At 40.8% G+C, this 22,622-nt stretch overlaps 2 protein-coding genes across 5 annotated transcripts; both read right to left on the reverse strand.

The window, feature by feature from the left end:
* Nucleotides 1-1,386: 1,386 nt before the first annotated feature.
* Nucleotides 1,387-7,336, reverse strand: LOC108275740 (C1q and TNF related 7). Of its 3 annotated transcripts, XM_017486674.3 has the most exons (4): nucleotides 6,605-7,336; nucleotides 6,213-6,444; nucleotides 3,142-3,381; nucleotides 1,387-2,508 (listed from the first exon to the last, which is right to left on the reverse strand). In XM_017486674.3, exons 3-4 carry the CDS (start codon nucleotides 3,371-3,373, stop codon nucleotides 1,880-1,882), a joined length of 861 nt encoding a protein of 286 aa, XP_017342163.1. In that variant the 5' UTR covers nucleotides 3,374-3,381; nucleotides 6,213-6,444; nucleotides 6,605-7,336; the 3' UTR covers nucleotides 1,387-1,879. The 3 variants fall into 3 exon arrangements, with proteins under 3 accessions (XP_017342163.1, XP_047016498.1, XP_017342162.1); XM_047160542.2 differs by lacking the exon at nucleotides 6,213-6,444 and having other exon boundaries at nucleotides 6,726-7,336; XM_017486673.3 differs by lacking the exon at nucleotides 6,213-6,444.
* Nucleotides 7,337-7,474: 138 nt separating this feature from the next.
* On the reverse strand, nucleotides 7,475-22,321 carry LOC108275733 (NACHT, LRR and PYD domains-containing protein 12). Of its 2 annotated transcripts, XM_017486665.3 has the most exons (14): nucleotides 22,196-22,321; nucleotides 21,103-21,247; nucleotides 17,428-17,538; nucleotides 17,247-17,330; nucleotides 17,045-17,114; nucleotides 16,337-16,538; nucleotides 14,463-16,245; nucleotides 14,155-14,328; nucleotides 12,878-13,045; nucleotides 12,598-12,771; nucleotides 10,553-10,726; nucleotides 10,275-10,448; nucleotides 9,547-9,717; nucleotides 7,475-8,339 (listed from the first exon to the last, which is right to left on the reverse strand). In XM_017486665.3, exons 2-14 carry the CDS (start codon nucleotides 21,222-21,224, stop codon nucleotides 8,177-8,179), a joined length of 3,570 nt encoding a protein of 1,189 aa, XP_017342154.1. In that variant the 5' UTR covers nucleotides 21,225-21,247; nucleotides 22,196-22,321; the 3' UTR covers nucleotides 7,475-8,176. The 2 variants fall into 2 exon arrangements, with proteins under 2 accessions (XP_017342154.1, XP_053542034.1); XM_053686059.1 differs by lacking the exon at nucleotides 22,196-22,321 and having other exon boundaries at nucleotides 17,428-18,385; nucleotides 21,103-21,242.
* Between the last annotated feature and the right edge of the window lie 301 nt (nucleotides 22,322-22,622).

A 22,622-nucleotide genomic window follows, 5' to 3' on the forward strand; every position in this document is an offset into this window, starting at 1 on the left:
ATAAAACGAAGGCAAACCATTTTGGATGCGTAAAAATTAGACTAATATTGTAGCAAGATACTAAAACGGGCATACTAAAATGAATTAATAGGTCAAAAGTAATAAAGTTAAACTACAGACTTAAAGGTGCAATAGTCAATATGTTTCATTTCTTACTAGTACAAATCATGTGGACAATGATGTAGATAAGATTACAAATAATATTGTACGGCATTGTCTCGAACAAGTGTGTTACGTCGCTGAAAGAATCCTTGTTTAGAAACATGGCTTCTGGTCCGGAAAGTTTGTTTGTGTTTGGATTGGCCTCCTGTCAATCATTTCATAGACACGCCCCAACACTCCTTCACATCCTCGTAAATCATTATGAGAAGTCGCATGTTTATAGACTTGTAACAGTCTGTGTGTCCAAGTGTGCTGGAAAGTGATGCAGTGTGCTCGAAAGTGATGTAATTACGGTTGCTAATAGTACCTCTAGTTAGCATGAACCGCCATAAATTTTAGGGGCGGAGCTTTGTGTACATGGGTGGAAATGAGGGCGGGCTCAATAAGTAAAAATAAAACTTTCACATCTTATAACTTTACTCATTCAACCGTTAGATACATATCGTACCTAATGCACCTTTAAAAGTACACCTTTAAAAAAAATATCTTCTTCAGATATCTCAGAAAAGTTTTCCAAAGTTTGTGAGGTGGCCATGGAAATTTAATCGAACTCATACAGTCCTGCCAGAAACACCATTTCTTCTTTCTCAAATATGTTATTAATATTGTTTAATTTCTCATCAAATACAACTGGACAAAATAACATTATGGGTGTTTTTGTTTTGCTACAAATAGTCACATAGAATCCCTTCATTTCTAATTCTTTGTATATACACTATAGGATTTAATAATTATTTCCACAGTTTAAACCTTATTATTATTATTATTATTATTATTATTATTATTATTATTATTATTGGTGTAGGCATTCTCACTTTATTTAGTGGTATATACAATAACATTTTATATACTGTCGAACATTTGCTCAAGGCCAGGGCGGTGCGGTGGGAAGTGTTGCCATCTTGCAGCTCCAGGGTTTCCAGGTTTGATCCTGAGCTATGTCTGTAGCTTCACAGGAGTTTTCTCTGGTGTTTCCAATTTCCTCCCACTTCCTGAAAACATGCCTGTAGGTAATTTGTCTTGCAATCCAGTTCTGATCTGTTTAGGAAATCGAGTTTGTCCAAGACAGTAACGAATCAAAACTTACTGAATAGATTTTTCACAAAAATAGAAAAGTAGAGTTAGTACACTTTACAGAAAATTCAGTTGTTCGTTATCGCAGGCAGTTACAAGCTTAAACAGAGAGAGCTGCTTGTCGGAACGGACAACATTTGGAGTCATACACACACCTGTAGTATTTTTATTGGACAGAAAATGCAGATTCCAGAAAAAAAACGATCATGAGAAAGAGAAAATGGCCTTATACATTTATTTTCTGCGAGTATAAACAGGACTCTTTAGGCCAGTGGCTCATTTGACATGCCTTTCTGTCCATAAAGATTTGTTTTTGTAAGAAAATGTGTACTGGAAATATTAACCTGGCACTATATACACATCAAGGGTCCGCACCACCGTCACAGGAGACAACCGGGGAACTTGTCCCGGGCCCAGGAGGATTTGGTAGTCCACTGACATGCAGAATAAAACTGCTTGAAATACATCTATTTGTTCAAAATAGTAATAAATGGTCAAAAATGAAGACCTATGTATCGTTTGCGATCATCACATAAGTTAATATCTCCCTTTTGTTATCATTTGTTTATGTTAAAAATAAAATTTTAGTCCGAGCCCGTAGAGTCCTTCATCTTAATAAAATATATTTAATCCTTACAGTGATTTAAGAATAGTCCTCTGATAGTGCATCCAGGTAACTAGTATCTGCATAGAGCAGAAACCCTGAAAAGAGGCTGTCAGCCCAGCTCGGATCCGAAAACAGACCGTTCTGGTCCTTAAAGAAGATCTCCAGCCACACCTCGTCCTCTGGGTTGAGGAATATCACCGTTGAACCAGAAGCGACGTCGTGATTCCCCGTGTTGGCATCATACGTCTTAATGCGATAAATCCCGTTCTGCACCAGGCCGATGGCTAAGTGCTTATTGGCCAGCGTGATGTCGTAGGAGAAGTAATAGATTCCGGGGTATGCGCATATGAATTTGCCTGTCTGAGGGTTGTAATGGCCGCCCTCGTCGAACAGGACTTTGTTGAACTTGATTGGCGCTTGCTCAGCCGGGTAGCTGCTGGTGATGGCCACGGAGAAGGCCGACTTGGGTACCAGGCTACCACAGAGGCACTTGCCTTGCAATCCTCGTGGGCCTCTTTGGCCCTTTGCTCCTCTCAGTCCAGCCCGTCCTTGGGGTCCTGTATGTCCCGGGTCTCCGCTCTCGCCCTCTGGGCCTCGCTTACCCGTCGGACCTCTTTCTCCACGCTCGCCGATTTTGCCAGTTGGTCCAACTTTTCCTTTAATTCCTATATAGTTCAAAGACAGGACAGTGAGACTACCTTCCATACCTCTCTGGGGTTATTACCACTGTACATGCTATACCATTCCTGAGAGAGCCACAATTCAATGGCTCATTAGGTGCAAGCTCACAAGTTCTAAAAACACCATCTATTTGGTTCCTGTTTGGCACAACTGTCAAAGATTTCACCCTTGTCGGAAGATCAAGAGTTTGAACCCTGACAATGCCAGTCATCCATACATATGTTCACACTAGCAAACTTACAAAGTGACTGGCTACCATTTATTTTCAGTGTGTGTGTGTGTGTGTGTGTGTGTGTGTGTGTGTGTGTGTGTGTGTGTGTGTGTGAGAGAGAGAGAGAGAGAGAGAGAGAGAGAGAGAGAGAGAGAGAGAGCCCTAGAGTGCAATAAATGACAGTTGAATTGAGATTTTCTCATTTATGTGCAAACAGAGAAAACTGATATCTACGGGAATCAACACGGAGCAAACATTTCAAGCTGATTAACTGAAATACTTGCCAGATCTGATCACTGGGGAGGGCAAATGTTTGTTCATTGATTTTCTGGTCTTGTGCTGCATTTCTTTCACTTCTCTGCAGAGTGTTAGTATAACTGGCTGTTTAGTTAAGCCCTGTGCCTACCCGTTTCCCCCTTCTCGCCTTTCTCGCCTTTCCGACCGTCCCTGCCGTCTCTGCCCGGAATTCCAACATGGCCTTCAGCCCCTGAAGGCCCGGGCGGTCCCGGCTTCCCCGGCGTACCCGGTAGACCTGGGACACTGCAAATAAATCGCGGTGAAGTGGTCTTCGCTTTGGCCTCCAACAGCTGACCGACTACACACTGGCACAGACACATGATGCCCACAATCGCCCGCATCTTCAGACCTAGAAATGACATAGACACGACATGCCTGTAAATGGTAAATCCTTCTCGGCTAAGCATCCTTTAGGGCTTTACTGATGAAGATTAGCTCTTCTTCTGAGTACAAAGCTAATGTAGCCAAATCACACATCACACTCCAGTCTAGAGCTTTATAGCAGGCACAATTTTACCTTTAAACATTGGGAGTTGGGGCCTCAAGGGGTGGAATGAAAGAATTCAACCACACATGTATTTTCTAGTAACAATTTTAGCTTAGATAGACTTCCATAACTTTTTAGGTATATTGGTCTTGTAGTAGTAGTAGTAGTGGTAATAGTAGTAGTAGTAGTGCATAGGACTGATTCACAGAAATTCTGACCAATCCCGCTTACTCCTACAGAAGGTTTTATCAATCCCGCCTGTTCCCGAAGGGTTTCTCACCAATCCCACTCACCCCCTCAGAAACTTTGACCAATTCTGCCTAATCTATTCTCAGATCATTTGAGAATCAGGGTTCATATGGTGCAAACGATCTCAGCCATGTTTTCTGTTTAATTTTTTCTCTCTCTCTCTCTCTCTTTCTCTCTCTTCCATGGTATTTTACAGCATGGGAAAAAAAAAAAACATCTTTCTGTTGGGAAAGAACAGGATTACACATCACACTTAGCACTTTGGCTAAGCCACACACCAAGGCCAGATGTGTGCTCGAACGGGTAGAACGATGTGTACCGGAAGCCGAGTTTGCCTATAAAATGCAAACACACACGCACAAACAGTCAGGGATTCCCTTACTGGCCTGCGTTCCCAGAGATGCATGTTTTCCCATGCATCTCTGGACCTCGCTGTTCTCTGGATTAGTGCTGTCTTGAGTTGTAGCGTCGATCATTTGCAAAGCTTTATCTGGTGATACAGTCCAGAACCGGGCTGCCGCAAAGACTCGGAGAGAAAAACACTCGGGGGTGTTTGCAATTTTAGGGTGTATATGTGGAAATAACTTGTTATTCCTGGGAGATGTTAGCAGCCATGTGCTGCGCTGAGGTCACAGGATATCGACATTGTTGTTGCTCCCGCAGTCACAATGACATTTAATATGAGAAACTGATCTCAAACATAACATATAATGGGCAAGTTTTGGTGTTCGCTCCTACGAACAAAAGACTAACAGCTTATTTTTGCTAATCCGCAACCTCCAGTGACACCCAATGTCATACTAATAAGAAATCCAGTGTAGAAATAGTCCCAGACTGCAATGCAGCTATACAATGCCGTTGCAACGAGAGACTCGATTCAGCTACAAGATGACAGCATTTATTATCGAACTAACCTGAAATGAAATAGCCTAGATCACTGTGGCTTGAACGGCCTTAAAGCCCTGAACATTTCTGGCGTTATGTGTCATAAGTTTGTTCATAAAGTATATGTAAATGGTTGTGTGAATTCTAATGAAACACGGTCTGGGGTAGAATATGTGATTGACGAGCGCATAAGAACCAACTTCAGCCACTTGAGGTTTACAAATCAGTTCTAACTGGATCAGAAACACGCTGGATCACTGGCTCTGTTTCCATGATATCATTCAGAACAAAACCTTTTAGTTGGACTCACTGCATTACTCGCTATGAAATGATGAACGATGAGGTGCGGCAGCTGTGATCCAGAAAGTGATTTATAAGCAGGATGGAAATGCAAAAAAAAAGAAGAAGAAGAAGAAACACGCTGTGTTGACAATGGACCGTAAAACAAGAGTTCTCCGTTTGTTATAGATGTTAGACTGATGCACACAATGAGCCTCATTTATCATCTGGCTATGACCTAATTTATTCAGAAAACATTTCCAGGAGCATTTACACAAGAAATGTGGGATTTTTGTGAAAATCCAGTTAGTTTGGAAAAACGCCTTCGAAGTTTGTGTAAATTTCCGTGTAAGCAGACACAGCTCAATCGTTCGACTTTAAATCACACACTTGCTGATGAGTTACTGCAATTTTATATATACGGAGTACACGTTGTCAAATCCAATTCATTTCAGTTACAGACGTGAAAAGAAATCCAATCTGAAACAAAGACATGCGTTGAGACGAATTAATCCAGCCATTCGATTCGGACAAAAGAAATGGCGCCCTGTAAAAGGAGGAAGACTACAGGCCTCGGCATACTTGACGTGGAGACAATGCAGACTCACGTGAAAACAATCGACGACTAGGTGGTACGGCATAGTTCCGAAGCGTTTTATACCACGCCCTCTTTCCTGAAGAGTTTCCCCATGGTGGGAAAACGTACTGGCTGATACAAAGCACTGACACTGGAGACTCCTTCCATAAAACGTTAAATAAACAACTTCTCATAGAAAACGTCACCATATCAACATGTTTATTTAGCAAAGGGAAAATCATAGAGATGGTGATGTTTTCTGTAAAGAAGCGTTTAACTCTCAGTGGTTTCGTATTCCCCGCCATTTACATTTACTCCAGTACTGAAGGTGGCGCTATTCAAATTTCATGACACTTTTTACGATCAGAATAAGTAGATATAATCGTCATCCAACAGGGGCAGACCTCATTTATATCGACCAATCACAGGCAGGGTCATGTAGCGGGCTCGTCCGTACAGTTCGCCCCAGGGCCTGTACACAGCATTACCTTTTAGCCATCGTTTTGTTTTCGTTCCCTGTCCGCTTTGCCTTTTATGGAGTTTTATAGGCGTGACGCAATGCAAGGGTGCCGTGAACATGTTTAATTCACAGCTTCGTTAGCATTTTATCGACATAAAATCGGTGACACTTTTGGTCAGTCTGGCAGGAATGTTTCATTCAGTTTGGCCTACGAAAACATTTACACACAACTGTAGTACTCACTTGATCAATGAGGCCCAGTGTGTCCATGCATTAAACAGCACGCGTTTCTGACAGCTCGTTCTGCCATGCAGCCGTGCATACACAAGCACGAGAGGGCTGTACAGAACTAATGCCTTCCCTTGAGTAATTCAAAAGACTTCTCACTGCACACCAATCAACTCAGCCAAGTTTTCAGCGTTCACAGCCAAGCACGATTATGCAGCACTTGTAGCGGAGCTCGTCATCGTTAACACTGTGTAATAGATAAAATCACTTCACACTATTACAATCTGATCAGAGTCCGGGCATTGCAATTTAAAATAAGTGTTATGCAGTTTCAAGTAGGGTTGAAGGTTGCACAGTGTTGTGATGTGATTCATAAGGGAATGAATGCCAAAAAACCCCCCGAGTACCTTTTTTGTTTATTTTCCCTGTAAGCTGTAGTCTAGTCTTGCTGCAGTATTGATTCCTACGTAGACAGTCCGTTTTTGCTCTTCTTATGTAGTCATGGGCATTTTAGCAGCTCCCTCTGACCTGTTCTGTCGGGACTCTTCTTCTCCTTGGTCATCTAGGTTCTGCAACATCTGTTTATGTGGCTCGACCGTTTGTTCAGCCCACACTGGAAAAGCAAGCGTCTCCAGAGTTCTATCAGCTGCTGTAATCTCCGCATCTGTGTAGCAGAACTCTGCCCTTCCCTTACTCCCTCTCTCCTCTTTTAGCTTTTCCTGTTCGTGCATGTCTAGCTTTTGATGCCCTGCTTTGACCCCTCCCTGCTCTTCGATCTCCTCCTCTTTCTGCGTCCTCGAGCCAGGAAGACGGACGGAACGATCATGTAAGGCTAGTCACTGATAATGAAGCTCACGCTGATATGACTGGTACAGTCCAGATGACTCGCGTTTGCTCTTTTAGAGTATACATCAGAGTAGTCAGGCTGGGATTTCTGAGAGAAGTGCAATAAGAGCAACAGTTATAGGAAAATAAAAATCAACGACTAGGTTCTTGTATTGCTCTTAGACCGTAGCCTCTTTCCTGAAGATTTTCCCGGGTCGGAAAACTTTCTGACTGTTAGAAAGCAAGGACAATTAATGTTGAATAAACATCTCCTCTAAGAAAAAATGTCATCATATCAACGATTATATGTTTATTTAACAAAGAAAAATCATTCATATGGTGAAGAAAAGAAACGTCTAACGTTTACCGAAGGAGTCTCCTGTGTCAGTGAGTTTTCCGACATGGGAAAGTCTTCGGGACTTGGAAAGATGGCAAGCTAGTTTTTGGTCGTATTAGCTTACGAACAGGAACACATTTATTTCGTGGACGTTCCACAACATGAGAAAAATGAAATAACACAACATAAAAAAATGCAAATTAAAAAACCATGACGTGTTGTATAATAACAAATGTAAAAAATTGCATTCATCAGAAAAATCCTGTGGTATAAGAGGAATAAAACCCTTCTGACCAATAAGAGTAACTCCGCGACATGTCAGGCTGCATCACACTACCCTGTTACTGATTAGTTTCCTGTAACAGCGCAACCTCAAGTGTTTTATCCCTTGCATATTCCTTGAAAAACTCTTAGAAAACTCTCCTTCTTTTAAAAAGATATTATTGTTTTTATATATACATACAAAGTTTAAAATGAGACCTTCTAAAGAATTTTAGCATGTGTAAGTTTGGGTTTTAACCGTTACATCATGTAAACTTCTAAAAATTCTTCCCCAAAAAGCTTACACAAACTCAGACACGGTATTTCCAGATATGCCAACGGATGATGGGAAAGAAATGTTATAAATGGACACCTCTGAAGAAAAATGACAGTATAATTCCAGGCCTAAACTCAATGTTCTTCCCATTTTAGTGTTTAAACACACATGTACCAGTTCATGAATATCTTGAGAATGAGACGATTAAAACGAGCTATAAAAATCATGCAAAGACACCGGTAATTGAGATAAATGAAAAATGGGGTTCAGCAGTTCTTATCACAGTGCAAGATTTATGTTTGATATCGAGCACAGGAAACTGGCTCTGGTTTCGCTGAAGCTGTTGCCGCTCAGGTCCAGCTCTGACAGGCCTGTGGTGCTCGAGCTTAGTGCAGGGGCCAAGAACTCACAGATGCTGTTCGTCAGGGAACAGTTAGCCAGTCTGCAAAGTAGAAGATGAGAGGACAACCGTTATACAACAGGTACACTGTCAAGAAAAACACAAAACACGTAGTAATGTTTAATATGGTAACGTGACTGTACATGACATGGCGTTAAGAAATTGGACTTCAAAGGCAAAAATCTGAAAGTGAACATTCGAGAATTTTTTGGTTTGCAAATGAGCAAAACTGGATTTTATCCTTAAGGGCGAGTTTGAATCTCATCAAACTCCAAAAAGAGCAAAACTGACTTCCTGACGCTCTTCCTCATCGATCACGGCGACGCTAGCCAGTCACGAAAGAGAACAGACAGGTTTTTTTTTTTTTTTTGCATATTTGCATAGTTGTTTATCTTTTAAACTTATGTAAATACTGTTCTGCTGCTACGTTGACTACGTTTACGTGCATGTCAACTTCCGTTCTCGAAAGGTCTATATTTACAGGTTGTAGAAATATAAAGAATACGACGTTTATACGCGTACAAACATGGGAATATTCATGTATACATGGTTGCTGTAAGTATGTCAATCTGTGCTTTTCCTTTCCTGCTGTTATTTCCTGGGAAATTCAAGATGCTGCCTTTGGTACGTACAATACCAGACTGAGCATGCACGTATTTCTCCTTTCAGTGGATTTTCTGAATAAGGTGTTTACATACAACACATTTCCGATTAAAACAGACAGGGGCGGGAATCAGAATTTGGGAAATCAGAACATTGTCTTAATCTGAATCAGACAATCTGATTGCGGCGTTTACGTGACTCGATGTTAATATTGTCTAATTCTATTTCTATTGTGTCTTGTCGGTTGCTGTAACACTGGAATTGATCCCGTTTACCCACCTGGGATTAATAAAGTGTTATATTGTCTTATCTTACAGCGCTTTCCTTCCTCTTCCGCATACATGAGCTCAAAGATGTCCATGACTGGCTAGGTCGGTATGATTGACAGGGAAGAGGGAGTAACATCACACCTCCCACTCACAGAGCACAGCCAGTTTTGATTGCAAAGATAGCTGTGGCATTGTCGGGATTCAAATTCACAATTACCAGATAAGAAAGTGAACGCTTTTTTTTTTGTTACACCAGTTTAGTACCTTTTTTACTAATCGCAGAGTTAATAAGTCATTAAAAGTTACTAGATCAAACTGGTAGAATGTTCAGTGGTGAAGAGGAAAGAAAGCTAAGCTGAAGTTGGATTCAACTCTACCTCAGGATCTTCAAGGAGCAACGTCCACTCTGTAGCCCAGAGAAGAGCATCCTTACTCCCTCATCTCCGAGTTCATTATTGCGGAGGCTCAACTCTGTCAGACTCGAGCTCTGGCTAAGGGTTTTGGCAAGGGAGGCGCATATTTCTGAGCCAAGGCCACATTGGTCCATGCTGTGTGAGCAAATTCAGTCATCAGTTAGAACCGTTTCAGTCATCATTTATCATTAAACATTTTCCTTTAGCGGTACTGGATTAGAAGGGCTTTCTGAAGACTAGAGACGAGTCGCTATGGGCTGCGACGTACGATATACTTTGTAGCATTCAGCTAGTTTGTTTGGTCAGAGTTATGATTATGCTAGCTAGCATTTGACAGATGAGGAATAACTCTGTTGTAAATTAGCCAATTAGCCTCAGCTAATGTTCGCTAATGTTTCTTGGTTCTTTGGTGACGGAGGCATTCATTTGGCATCGGTAACTAAAATCAGTGCGTGATTAAAATTGAGGCAGATAAAATTGGAATCTTTGTACTTTGACTTTTATTAGAGGATTTATGTACAGTTGTAATTGTGCTTTTATCCGAGTAAACAATTCGGCTATACTTTTAAACCTCTGGTCATTTATAGTGGCGAGCATTTTCATCCTGTCTATTTTACCCCAGCTATTTATGATTCATACTCTGACTTCCAATTCTTACAGCTGCAGTATAAAAACTGATGCACGGTGCTCACCACAACGTTTGAAGAGTGCAGGTGGACTGTCTCACAGCTGCACACAGCTGCTCCATCGCTGTCTTGCCAGGGAAATTCTTACTCAGATCCAGCTCTCTCAGGCATGTGGGGTTTAACGTCAGAGCCGAAGCCAGGGCTGAGAATCCTCTCTCGGTGAATCCACAAGACGAGAGCCTGGAGAAGGAGAAAAGTCTCTCAACAACTCGATCTCCTCATGGACAGATACAAAATGCACCTTAATAGAAGCCTTATGATATATTAAGGGATATTAGATAAACCTTAATTCCTCTAATTTGCATGTGGGTTTATCCAGTTCATAAGCAAGTTGTTTGACTCCTAAGTCCTGCAGGTCATTCTCACTCAAGTCGAGGGATCTGAGACGCCAGGACATCGAGCCGGACGCATATTCTAGCATGTTACAGCTTTTCCAAGTTATGTTGCATTTCGCCAGCCTGGAAAATAATTCAGAAAAAGACATTCAGGGAAAAAAGCAATAAAGGGTAAAAGGAAGACAGAAAATGAGAATGTGGGGAAAAGGGGAAAGAGAATGTGGGGAAAGTAACTATGAGATAAACAAATACAGAAAAAGAGAATACGGGAAATGGGAATACAGAAAATGGAAAATAGGAATAATGACTGAATAAGAAGAAATGGGAATAAAGAAATAGGGTATATACAGGAAAAGGAAACATGGCAAATGGAGGTACAGGAAAATGAAATACCGGGAAAATGGAATAAGGGAATGGAAAACAGGAAAAGCAAATACGAGGAAAGGGAAAGGGAAATATGGGAAAAGGGAATTAAGGAAAATTGAATAAGGGGAAAGGAATAAAAAAGGAAACACAGGAAAAAGTGAAAGGGAATATGGTGAAAGCAAATACAGGGAAATAGTAATAGAGGAAATGAGAATATGGTAAAGGGTATATAGGAAAAGGAAATAAGAGAAAAGGGAATATGGGAAAATTGGAATATGGGAAAAGGGGGAATGGGATGTGGGGAAAGGAAATATGAGTCAAGTGAATACAGAACAAGGGAATACAGGAAACTGGATTACTGAAATGAAATATAAGAATAAACACATCATGGCACAAAAGGGAATAAAGAAATAGGGTATATACAGGAAAAGGAAACATGGCAAATGGAGGTACAGGAAAATGAAATACCGGGAAAATGGAATAAGGGAATGGAAAACAGGAAAAGCAAATACGAGGAAAGGGAAAGGGAAATACGGGAAAAGGGAATTAAGGAAAATTGAATAAGGGGAAACGAATAAAAAAGGAAACACAGGAAAAAGTGAAAGGGAATATGGTGAAAGCAAATACAGGGAAATAGTAATAGAGGAAATGAGAATATGGTAAAGGGTATATAGGAAAAGGAAATAAGAGAAAAGGGAATATGGGAAAATTGGAATATGGGAAAAGGGGGAATGGGATGTGGGGAAAGGAAATATGAGTCAAGTGAATACAGAACAAGGGAATACAGGAAACTGGATTACTGAAATGAAATATAAGAATAAACACATCATGGCACAAAAGGGAATAAAGGAATAGGGTATACAGGAAAAGGAAATATGGCAAATGGGAATACAGGAAATGGAAATACTGGGAAAATGGAATAAAGGAAAAGCGAATACAAAGGAAAGGATTGTGGGAAAGGGAAATATGGGAAAGGAGAATTAAGGAAAGTAGAATAAGGGTAAAGCAATAAGAAAACGGGAATGCAGGAAAAGGGGAAAGGGAATACTGAGAAAGCAAATACACGGAAATAGGAATAAAAAAAGGGAAAACTGGGAAATTGGAATATAGGAAAAGTAAGTAAGAGAAAAGGGAAAACAGCAAATAGGAATATGGGGAAAAGAAAATATAGGAAAAGGGAATACAGAAAAATGGGAATATGGTAAAAGGGAATATAGAAAAAACAGAATGTAAGAAAAGGGAATGAAGGGAAAAAGGAACACAAGAAGGGAATATATCTGGCAAAATACACAGATAACTGGCTCTTGGCAGCTCAGTTGTACCAGGAGGCCCAGCAGCTCATCAGACTTAGAGCATCTGAACTTCATCATAAACTGGGAATTAATGTCTTGGACTAACCTGGAGGATACATCATTCATTTGGTCAGCTCTAGGCTCAGAGCATGCCTACAGGCAGAGAGGGTATGATCTTTTTTAAATCTTCTCTGTCTCTTTGCGACAGAGAGGAAATGGTGAAATTCAGCATGTTGTGGCTCTGGGTCCCTGAAATTGTCTGGAGAGTTTCCCAGGTGATCTGCCACTGGGCACAATTCTGACCGAATCAGACCGAAGCTGACTGTAATGCCTTACCTTAGGGACTGAAGTTTACAATTTTCATTGCTCAGTAATTCAGGAAAGACTCCTGCTCCCATGTCCCCTATGCTGTTGTCACTCAGATCCAGATGTTTAAGGTGACATGGTGTGGCACTTACTGCCGAGGCCAGAAAAGCACACCATTCCTTTGTGATGTTACAATGTGCAAGCCTGTATGAAATACATCACGGCTACTATGAGAATGTATGTTGAGATGTTGGAATTACAACAACAACAAAAAAATTTAAGGAGCTGAAAGGATATTTTCATACATCACCTCAGTGTTTCGATCTTGCTGTTGGGCAGTAATGCCAGGAGCGCAGTAAGAGCATCACTTCCAGTAAGATTGTAGCTCAGGTCCAGCTCTCTCAGGTGGCCAGGGTTTAATTGCAGAGCAGAAACAAGATGAGAACAGCCAATTCTTTTGAAACTGCAAAATGCAAGTCTAGAATTGGAGACAAAAAATCCAGTAATAAATTTATATACTCAATTCAAGCAAGAAATAAAATAAAATAAATAAAATGGTCTGAATACTCACTTAAATGCACAGGATCGAGTCTAGGTTTGTTTTCGGAAGGGGACTCATCATCATACCAAGTTTGATTTCACAAGGACAAATTCATTCTTCACTGAGGATCAGTGGTGTGATTTGCACAAGTATTCACCCCAATGAACTTTTCCACACTTTGTAGTGGAACTGAAATGGATGTCACTGGGATTTGATGTCATGAATCTCTTGCTTCGCTGACTAATCAGCTCCTTACCACGCCACTGCCTTTTGATGGACGGCCTCCACTAGACCAGAGCCCACTCCACTAGACCAGAGCCCACTCCACTAGACCAGAGCCCACTCCACTAGACCAGAGCCCACTCCACTAGACCAGAGCCCACTCCACTAGACCAGAGCCCACTCACTATATATATATATATATATATATATATATATATATATATATATATATATATATATATATATATATATATATATATATTTATAAAATATTTCATACAGGTTGAAATCCATTCAAAAATTATGTGACTTATGATGGGGTTTCACAGCAAAGGGGATGAAATACTTATGCAATCACAACATTTATGTTTTCTTAATTAGTTTTTTAAAAATGTTTTTGTAGTGGCTTGCTACAGTTCAGTTTTCAACACTGTCCTAACTCACAGCACTAGCCAAACTTGGAATTTAAGTCTGATTGGGGTTTAATTTCCCAAATAACCAGGCTCAGAAAGGCATGAGGGAAGATACTTTATATAGAGAAGGCTGTCAGCTGAACGTAAAAGTGTGACATCATTGCGCTATATATATATATATATATATATATATGAATATATAATTTTTTACATATGGGGACTTATGGGGGCTGCAGTCCTGGCAGTCACCACTAGGGGAGATGCAACCCCACCAGCCCCACTGAACTACCAACTCACCCCATGCCTATTTGTTATCAGATTGTTTCTTTCCCAACTACAACCCATAGACCATGGAACAAGTTGGTAGGGGAACCCACTAGACAGTGAGAAGTACATAATGTAAGTTCTTACTTCAGCACCTCCAGTCGACAGTCTGGACTCTTCAATCCACGGCACAGTTGTTCCACTCCTTTGTCCTGCAGGCAATTGTCAGTTAAATCCAGCTCTGTAATAGCGCAAGAGTTCGAAAGGAGAATGCTGGCCAGTGAGTGACAGATGTCTTTTGTAAGGTTGCATGAAGACAATCTGAAAAGCAAAATCACTGAAGCTTTAAACACCACCATTACACCTGCCAATATTTTGTCTCTGATCTAGCTCTCTCATCTAATTACTGCAACGTGAAGGTGTAATCATCATTAGCAAACATAAATCATACTAACATGACAGTCCTGGATGCCTTGGCTACGGGTTTCAACCGTTTGTATCCTTCGTTTGACCTGACATATTTCCTTAGGTCAAACACCTCCAGCTTCTTCTCACTGGTCAGCAACACAAAGACCATAGCTGACCACTGTGCTGGCGCGAGCACTTCTGCCGAGAGACACTTCGTGTTTAGGTAGGTTTGAATTTCCTGTACGAGTGAATGATCGTTAAGCTCTTGCAGACAGTGGAACAGGTTAATAGTGCTCTCGGGCCTAAGGTTCTCCCCAAGCTTGAGCTTTATGTAGGTCACGGTTTCCTGGCAGGTCCGATCGGCGCGCGTATTCTTCGGCAGTAAACCATGCAGCAGGTTATGATTGGATTCCAGAGACAGACCGAGGAGGAATCGGAGGAAGAGGTCCAAGTGGCCGTTCCTTGAGCGCAAAGCCAAGTCCACCGCGCTTTTGTGCAAATCGAAAAGTGTTGAATCAAGGCAAAGCTTCTGGAGGTTATGATCTTGAAGCTGGTTAAATTCAGTCGCGCCAGCCCAGCATAGGTGCACAAACAAAGCTGCAAGATATTCCTGGAAGCTCAAATGCACAAAGCTGTAGACCTTTCTCTGGTATAGCGCAAACTCCTCTCTGAATATCTGCGTGCAGACTCCAGAATAGACGGATGCCTCTTTGACGTCAATGCCACATTCCTGCAAGTCTTCTTCATAGAAGATCAAGTCACCTTTATGGAGTTGCTGGAAAGCTAGCTTTCCGAGTGAAAGAAGGTTTTCCTTGGTAAAGCAAAGCTGCATGTCTTTCCCTTCGGTATATTTTTCATTTCTCTGTACTGTCTGAAAGATCAAAAAATGGGTGTACATTTCAGTCAGCGATTTGGGCATGAGATGATTCCCTACTTCGCCCAACCGCCTCTCAAGCACCGTGGCAGAGATCCAGCAGAAGACAGGAATATGGCACATGATATGAAGACTTCTGGAGGACTTCACATGATGGATTATCCTGTTGGCCAAACTTTGGTCTCTGATTCTCTTGCAGAAGTACTCTTCTTTTTGGGGGTCATTGAATCCCCTCACCTCCGTTACTTGGTCGATGCACTTAGGGGGTAACCGGTTAGCGGCTGCTGGTCGGGAAGTGATCCAGAGCCGAGAGCATGGAAGCAGATTCCCTGTTATAAGGTTTGTTAGAAGAACATCCAGCGATGTTGGTTTCATTATTTCCGAACATCTCTCATAGTTTTTGAAGTCTAGAGGAAGTCGACATTCATCCAGTCCATCAAAGATGAAAACCACCTTGTAGTTTTCGAGTTCTGAGACCGGGAAGTCTTTCATCTCTCTGAAAAAGAGCTGAAGAAGTCCTTCCATGGTGTGTCGCTCTTCCCTCATGAGATTCAGCTCCCGAAAAGGCAACGGAAACAAGAAATGTACATCTTGATTGGCTTTTCCTTCAGCCCAGTCCAGGATAAACTTCTGGACGGAGACAGTTTTTCCGATACCAGCTACACCGTTGGTCAGGACGGTCCTGATGCATTTGTTTTGGCCCGGTAGCGGTTTAAAGATTTCGTTGCATTTGATTGGCGTCTCATGCGCCACCGGAACTCTGTTCAGTGACTCGATCTGTCTCACTTCATGTTCGTGGTTGAGGGCTCCACATCCACCCTCTGTGATGTAGAGCTCAGTGTAAATCTTATTCAGAAGGGATGGGTTTCCTTGCTTAGCAATTCCTTCAAACACATGCTCGCTCCTGCGCTTCAGGTCGGATTTGATTTTTTTCTGAAGCGCGTATACGCGTTCAACTGAATGACAAGGGAAAAAACGTTCATTGTTGAACAAGCAGCCTGTGGTTTACTTTATATCTACGTTTTATTTTAAGAGTGTCCGTCTTACATTTAGTCAGCTTTTCAACCAGGTCTTGCGCTTTCATGTCTTTTAAAATGTGCAGGGCGGTCTTTAGAGCTGCTTCTCTGGCGTCACTGCCGTCCTCCTCTTCTTCTGAACTTTCCACAGGTCCAGCGTAATCTGGGCTGAGAATCCGGCTGATTTTCTTCATCTCCCGTTCCATCAAACTCATAAACTTCTTCTCAAAGCTCTGTTATGAACAATTAAATCCATACAATTAGACAGGAATCATACAGGAATATGAGAAAGGGGAGGGGGGTGGGGGCTTTAAAAAAAACTTTAGTAGTAGTAAGTAATAAATAAACGTGCGCGCATAAAATGACTATGTGTGACGGCTGGTCATGATATTAGACGTGAGACTAAAACCTAAGATCTATCAATAGTCTGTGTTCGGGTTTATTATATTACAAGGTCTCATTGATGGCATAATAAGAATGATGTGGGGCAAACTATAGATAAATAGGCAGCTGCATACATGAGAACCCCCCCCCCCCCCCCCCCCCCCGCCCCAAGTCTGTAATACCATACTCCTCCAAATAATAAACACAGTAAACAGAAAAGGCGTCTTTCATTGAAAAACACTAAACTTTGGTCTGCCCTTTTGAGTTATCTGTACTTTGATTGAACAGTGTGTGCTTAGTCTGTCAATGTTTAATTCCTCCTCCAAAAGCATAAACAAGCTTTGACAGCTTTTACCCTTAATGTAGCAGAAAGATACAACTGTTCACGCTGGTCATATTGTGCGTCTGAGCTTCCTGGCTGGTCCCTAGAAAGGAAGACAAAGAGTAAATTGAGGATAGATTGACTAATATTTGCCAGTCATCATCATTTATAGGATAACATTGCATGTCAATGGATGCAACCATAATGCAATCTTTCATCAACAAAGAAGTCTGACTCTTTGAAAGAGGCTGGTGGTTCCATCGAATGGTGACTTTTGACGAACAGGCAGCTTGGTGCATGTGATCTTTCCTGCGTTCCCCTATTTAATAAGAGACAGAGAACAGACACGTGTAATATAATGTTAAAAATCAACCACTAGAAGGAAAGAACTATTTAAAAACAAATATGGATGGTACATTTGTTCGATAGGAGCTCCGTCTTTAAATTTGATTGGTGGATCCATCGAATGGTGACTCCTTATGGACAGACAGCTTGGAGGAGATGAGTTCTTTGTCTCTAGAGAGGCCCTTAAACATAGAACAGAACTGATTTATTTCCAGTGACAAACATTATGTAGCTGATGCTGTTGCCATTTTATCAGTGAACATTGTAGGTGTATAATCACTGACCAGTCCATCTGATGTTATGTACCTCGTCTATTAGTGGGAAGGGACCACCACTGAGAGGATATTATTTTGTTGGTGGATCAGTGTTACGAACAGATTTAACCAGTTCATTGACAAAGAATGGAAGCAACAAGTGGGGTCTGCAGCCAGACATCTTTGATTTGCCCCCCAATGAAACTACTGAAAAGCTTGCAAAGCATGTAAGCAATGGACGCAAGACAACCCAAGAGGTTGAACAAACGAAGAGGATTGTCAAACACAACTGGTCCCTACACCTTCTCTCCACATCTGAAAGGCCCATGTGCTTTTGTCTGCATCTGAGAAACCTGTATGCCGGTATATCCCATTTCCGGTGGAAGGACAGCAACATATTCCGCCTTCCTAGTGTGCCCTAAATGTAATTCCCTTAGACCAACTTGATGGCCATCAAGAAATGGCCTACTTCTTCCTGCAGACACGATAGTGTCCTCAGTGCTGATGTGAGTGTATCCCGTACAGCGCTGCTTGCATTGCATTGGTTTATGTAATTGTATGTCTACAATGTGACCTATATGATATGTGTACATGATAATGTAGCTATGATAAACTGTTGACTCAGAGCCAATAGGTAAAGGAAGAGATGGATATATTGATATAGCATTTCTCAGGAGTGTTATCCGCTTGCTTTAGGTTAACTGGTAGCTCCATGGACCAGTCACTCTTCATGGACAGGCAACTGGGGACCGGAGAGCTAGCTCTTTCCTCACCACTGGATGGCAGTAAAAAAAATAGCGTAGTGTTACGACATTATTAGTAGGCTCAAGTACACACGCACATTAAAATGATTTTTAAATTATACCACAGTTCTAGACCACATAAACGAAAACATTTGATTAAAACCTGACAAGTGTGTTAAACAAAATATGACCTCTGGATATGCTACGAATAAATTAAATTTAAACATTTCATTTCACTGAAAAACCATTTAATTTCCTCAGTGCTGAAACAGATCAGTGCACTCGCAGTGCATTATGGTTAATACACAGTCCCTCAGGGTATCAGGAAAACCTTTTTTTTTTTTTTTTTTTTAAATATATCGTGTGTTCTTTAAAATATCTGGCACCCCAGTAAATATTTAATAGTAACGTTAGCTGAGCATGAATTTAATGGTTTGGACAGAATCAGGAATTTGAGGTTATTTTACATCACTCTTCACTTCTGAGGTCTGACAGTCACTCAGATAGCATCTGAAGTGATTGGATGTGTGTAATAATTTCAGTTCTCTAGCCAGGAACACGTCATGCGTGAATAAAACCGAGAGGAATGTTATTGCTTCCAGACTGTTGTCTTTGGGTCACAGCTGGGTGGTTTTTCAGCGTTTATTAATACCAAATGATATCCAGAGTTTTTGCTCAGTTGAGTTGAGTCAGAACTCAGAACTTTAGAACACGTTGAAGAAAACGTCCGAAATTGTACATAATTGTGTAATCCTCTAGTAACAAAGCAGAATTATCTAACATCCAATTAATGACAGGATGTCTGGGAGACCAGCTGTTGATGGTGACGATCTGACTGGCCTAACTTTGCAATAATAGTTATAAAATGATTCAAATGAATCAAAATCAGCTGGTGCGGTGCCTCCAATCAAGAAAACTTTGAAATATCAATAAGATACTTGCATTTTCTTAATAAAATAAACTCTTTATTGTCCAATAGGTGTGTCTGATTATTTCAAACTACTTTAAGAACACCCCTTAAAATCGCACCTTAAGAAATCATTAGGAATTTATTCACACAGAAGCAAATAAGAGAAAATAATAAAATAAAATGAAACAAAACAACACTTACTCATAACACACTCCTCAAAAACAACTAAATATTGAATCTCTCTTTTAAAAAAAAACTCTTTTGAATCAATTGAAACACTTCAATCAACAATGACTCACATGAATCATCATATATATTCCACACAGTAAAATCCCTAGTGTTGAATTAACACCCAGAGTGTTTAAATGAGTCCAGTGGACTTACATAAACATTGTAGGGTATGAATTCAACACTGTGGGTGTTATATTAACACTGGTGATTTTGCTGTGCATTAACATGAATTCAACTCCATGAATCAATTTCCTGAATTGCCGAATCAATCCGTAGAAAAACTTAGTTGTTAAACGTAAACTCTAATAAACATCACACGGAAACTATCCGCTGAGATAGTTATAGTTATATAGGTGCAATAAACTTAGCTACAGTCTCCTTTGCTCCAAGCAACAAGCGGGGACTTCATTGTCCAATTGCTGATTAAGCAAATAAACTCAGCTGACTCGAGTAAACTGCCTAATACATGAACCAAAGAGAATAATTAAACTTCTTAACACCCTCTGAAATAGTATGTATGTGAGACAATGAGACATTTCTGTTCTTTTAATTGGCAAAGCTCTAAAAAAGTTCATGAAACCTCCCTCTTTCAGCTCAAGTCTAACTCTCAATGTTTTTGAAAAATTCAGCTTAAATGGGCTTGGATGGCTGTGCGAAGAAGGGAGGGGAGTGGGCATGGCAGGGGAGGAAGAGGGGGCAGGGCTTCATAACACTCACAATAAAGATGGATAGTGACAAAAAGTTTGCAGTGGCAGGAGTAGGCAGGGCTCTGAAGAGGCAGAGGACTTCTCTCCTACTGAATCTCCAGGGCTAAATGGAGACAGCAGTGCAGGTCCTCTCCCCCTGGTGTGACATATAGCGGAAAACAAAACAAAACAATGCCGGAGGCAGCACGGATGGGAGAAGTGTCGGAATGGTAGCTAGCTAATAGGCTTGTGCTTTTCACGAATAAAAAGCGAAGGCTCGTCCCTTCAAGGCGGACTCTCTTTGCATAGTTTTGCATGCGACATCCCGTCGGCTTAATAAACAGTTTAATTAGCTCAAAAGGATAGTAAAACTGTCATGGTTAAAAATTAGACACATACCGACACACCGACGCATCATCGATGTACTATAGTACATTGCCACGTCATCACCTGTGACGTGCGACATGACAAGATTTTAAACCCAGAAGACGGAAATAGCGGAAAAAATCTCAAAATTAACCAGTTTTGTCCTACAATTAAAATTAACGGATGTTAAGATTGTCTTTTATGATGTGCGACACAAACGGCTCTGTTAAAATCTCAGAAAATGTAGTTTAGTGTTTCATGACGCTTTAACCATATCTCCTCAAATCCCCCGCATGCTCTCCTCTCGTCCCTCCACACACAGGTTTTGTTAGGGTTCACCTCAATTTCTGATTGGCTCATCACATGCAATCGATCATGTCCATACTAACATTTGATTTGTTAGAAGCTTCCAGAACGAGGAAAAACTAATTAACATGAAATAAAAATATTGTGTGAAAATATGAAACAAAACACATTAGAGAAAAATGATGTTGAAAATACTAAGTGGGCTACATGTGCATGTGGTACATAAACACAGAAACACACTGTCTCTTACCTTTCTGCACCAAGAACTTTCTCAGGCTTTGTTGGTGAACTTCCTTCATCTTCGTAGGCCAATCGCTCTTCAGGTACATCATCGCACTTCTGATCTTCCATGAGGATACTTCCACTGTCCATCCTCCCTCACACACCTGCATCACCTGGAAGGATAAAATACAGTCACACTGGTTATATCATTTGTAGAAAATGGGATTCCACGTTAGTGACTGAATGGCTGCAAGTTCAAATCCCACAATTGAATGAGCCGGTCCTAAACAGACCATGTACTTTGCAACAACAACAAAAAAGGAAACAAATAAATAAGTAAAGTATAAAATGCTTGGGGTGTATGCTATGTCTATATTAGAATATCCCTTTTAAAAGAATCAGTAGTATCGAAAGAATCGACACAGTAGTATCGATTCACCTATTCATACTCTGTATTTAGGCTTGCACGCTAGTAATTAGTTTATAACCGATTAAAAAATTATCACAATATCTTATTAATACAACTGCTGATTGATATATCATATATTATAACACCTTCAGTATTTCTCAGTAAACGCTCCGACCTTGTTTTACCGGGTACCCTGCTTGTGAATCGATTCATTTGGTTTGGTTCAAAACCGTTGTACAAGAATGACCAATCGGGAATATGTCCCTCACCTCGAGCGGTTTCGGAAACAAACTTTGTCCCTTCCTCATCACAAATGTACAAACACGAACAAAGATACTTGCATTCTACTACGGAAAAGAAAACCGATTCGTTCCCGCTTGTGAATCGATTCACATGATTCATTTAACAGAGTAATTCAGGTATACGTACATCAGTTTCTAAAACCAACTTAATTCATTTACACATCCTTACAAACGTTTTGTTTCCTACAGCCAGCCGTATCAATATTCCAAACTTATTAATGTACAGACAGTGACACAAACATATTTGGCTTATACTGCATAACCGAAATCTGTATCAACACTGAGGTGGAAACGCTGAGCTCGTGTGCTTCAGTAAGCACATAGGCTAATGTTTGTTGGCATGTTTAGCCTAATAATGTGTCTTTAAACGGAATTATCTGATGATTAAAAGACCGCTGGAGGTTACTTACTTGTCAGGTTCTTCACAAGACGTCAATTATTTAACGTGTTTCTCATTTAAGTTTCGGTTTCGGTTCTTGTCCCTTTAAAGGAGTTAACTCTTCCAGTACCAAACCAAGTCCTCCAGTACCAAATTATCTTTTACATTACTGAAGTACCTCTTCCAGTACAATAGCAAATAAACTTTCACTACTGAATTAGCTCTTCCAATACTAAATTCTCTTTGAGTAACTCTCTCCCAATAACAAAGTAATTCTCTCCCAGTACCAAAGTAACTCACTCCCAATACAAAAGTAACTCTCTCCTAGTACTAAAGTGACTCTCTCCCAGTACCAAAGTAACCCTCTCCCAGTACTAAAGCAACTCACTCCCAATACAAAAGTAACTCTCTCCCAGTACTAAAGCAACCCTCTCCCAGTACTAAAGCAACTCTCTCCC

Source organism: Ictalurus punctatus, chromosome 15 (assembly GCF_001660625.3).
Source record: "Ictalurus punctatus breed USDA103 chromosome 15, Coco_2.0, whole genome shotgun sequence".
In the NCBI taxonomy this organism is placed as follows: Eukaryota; Metazoa; Chordata; class Actinopteri; order Siluriformes; family Ictaluridae; genus Ictalurus; species Ictalurus punctatus.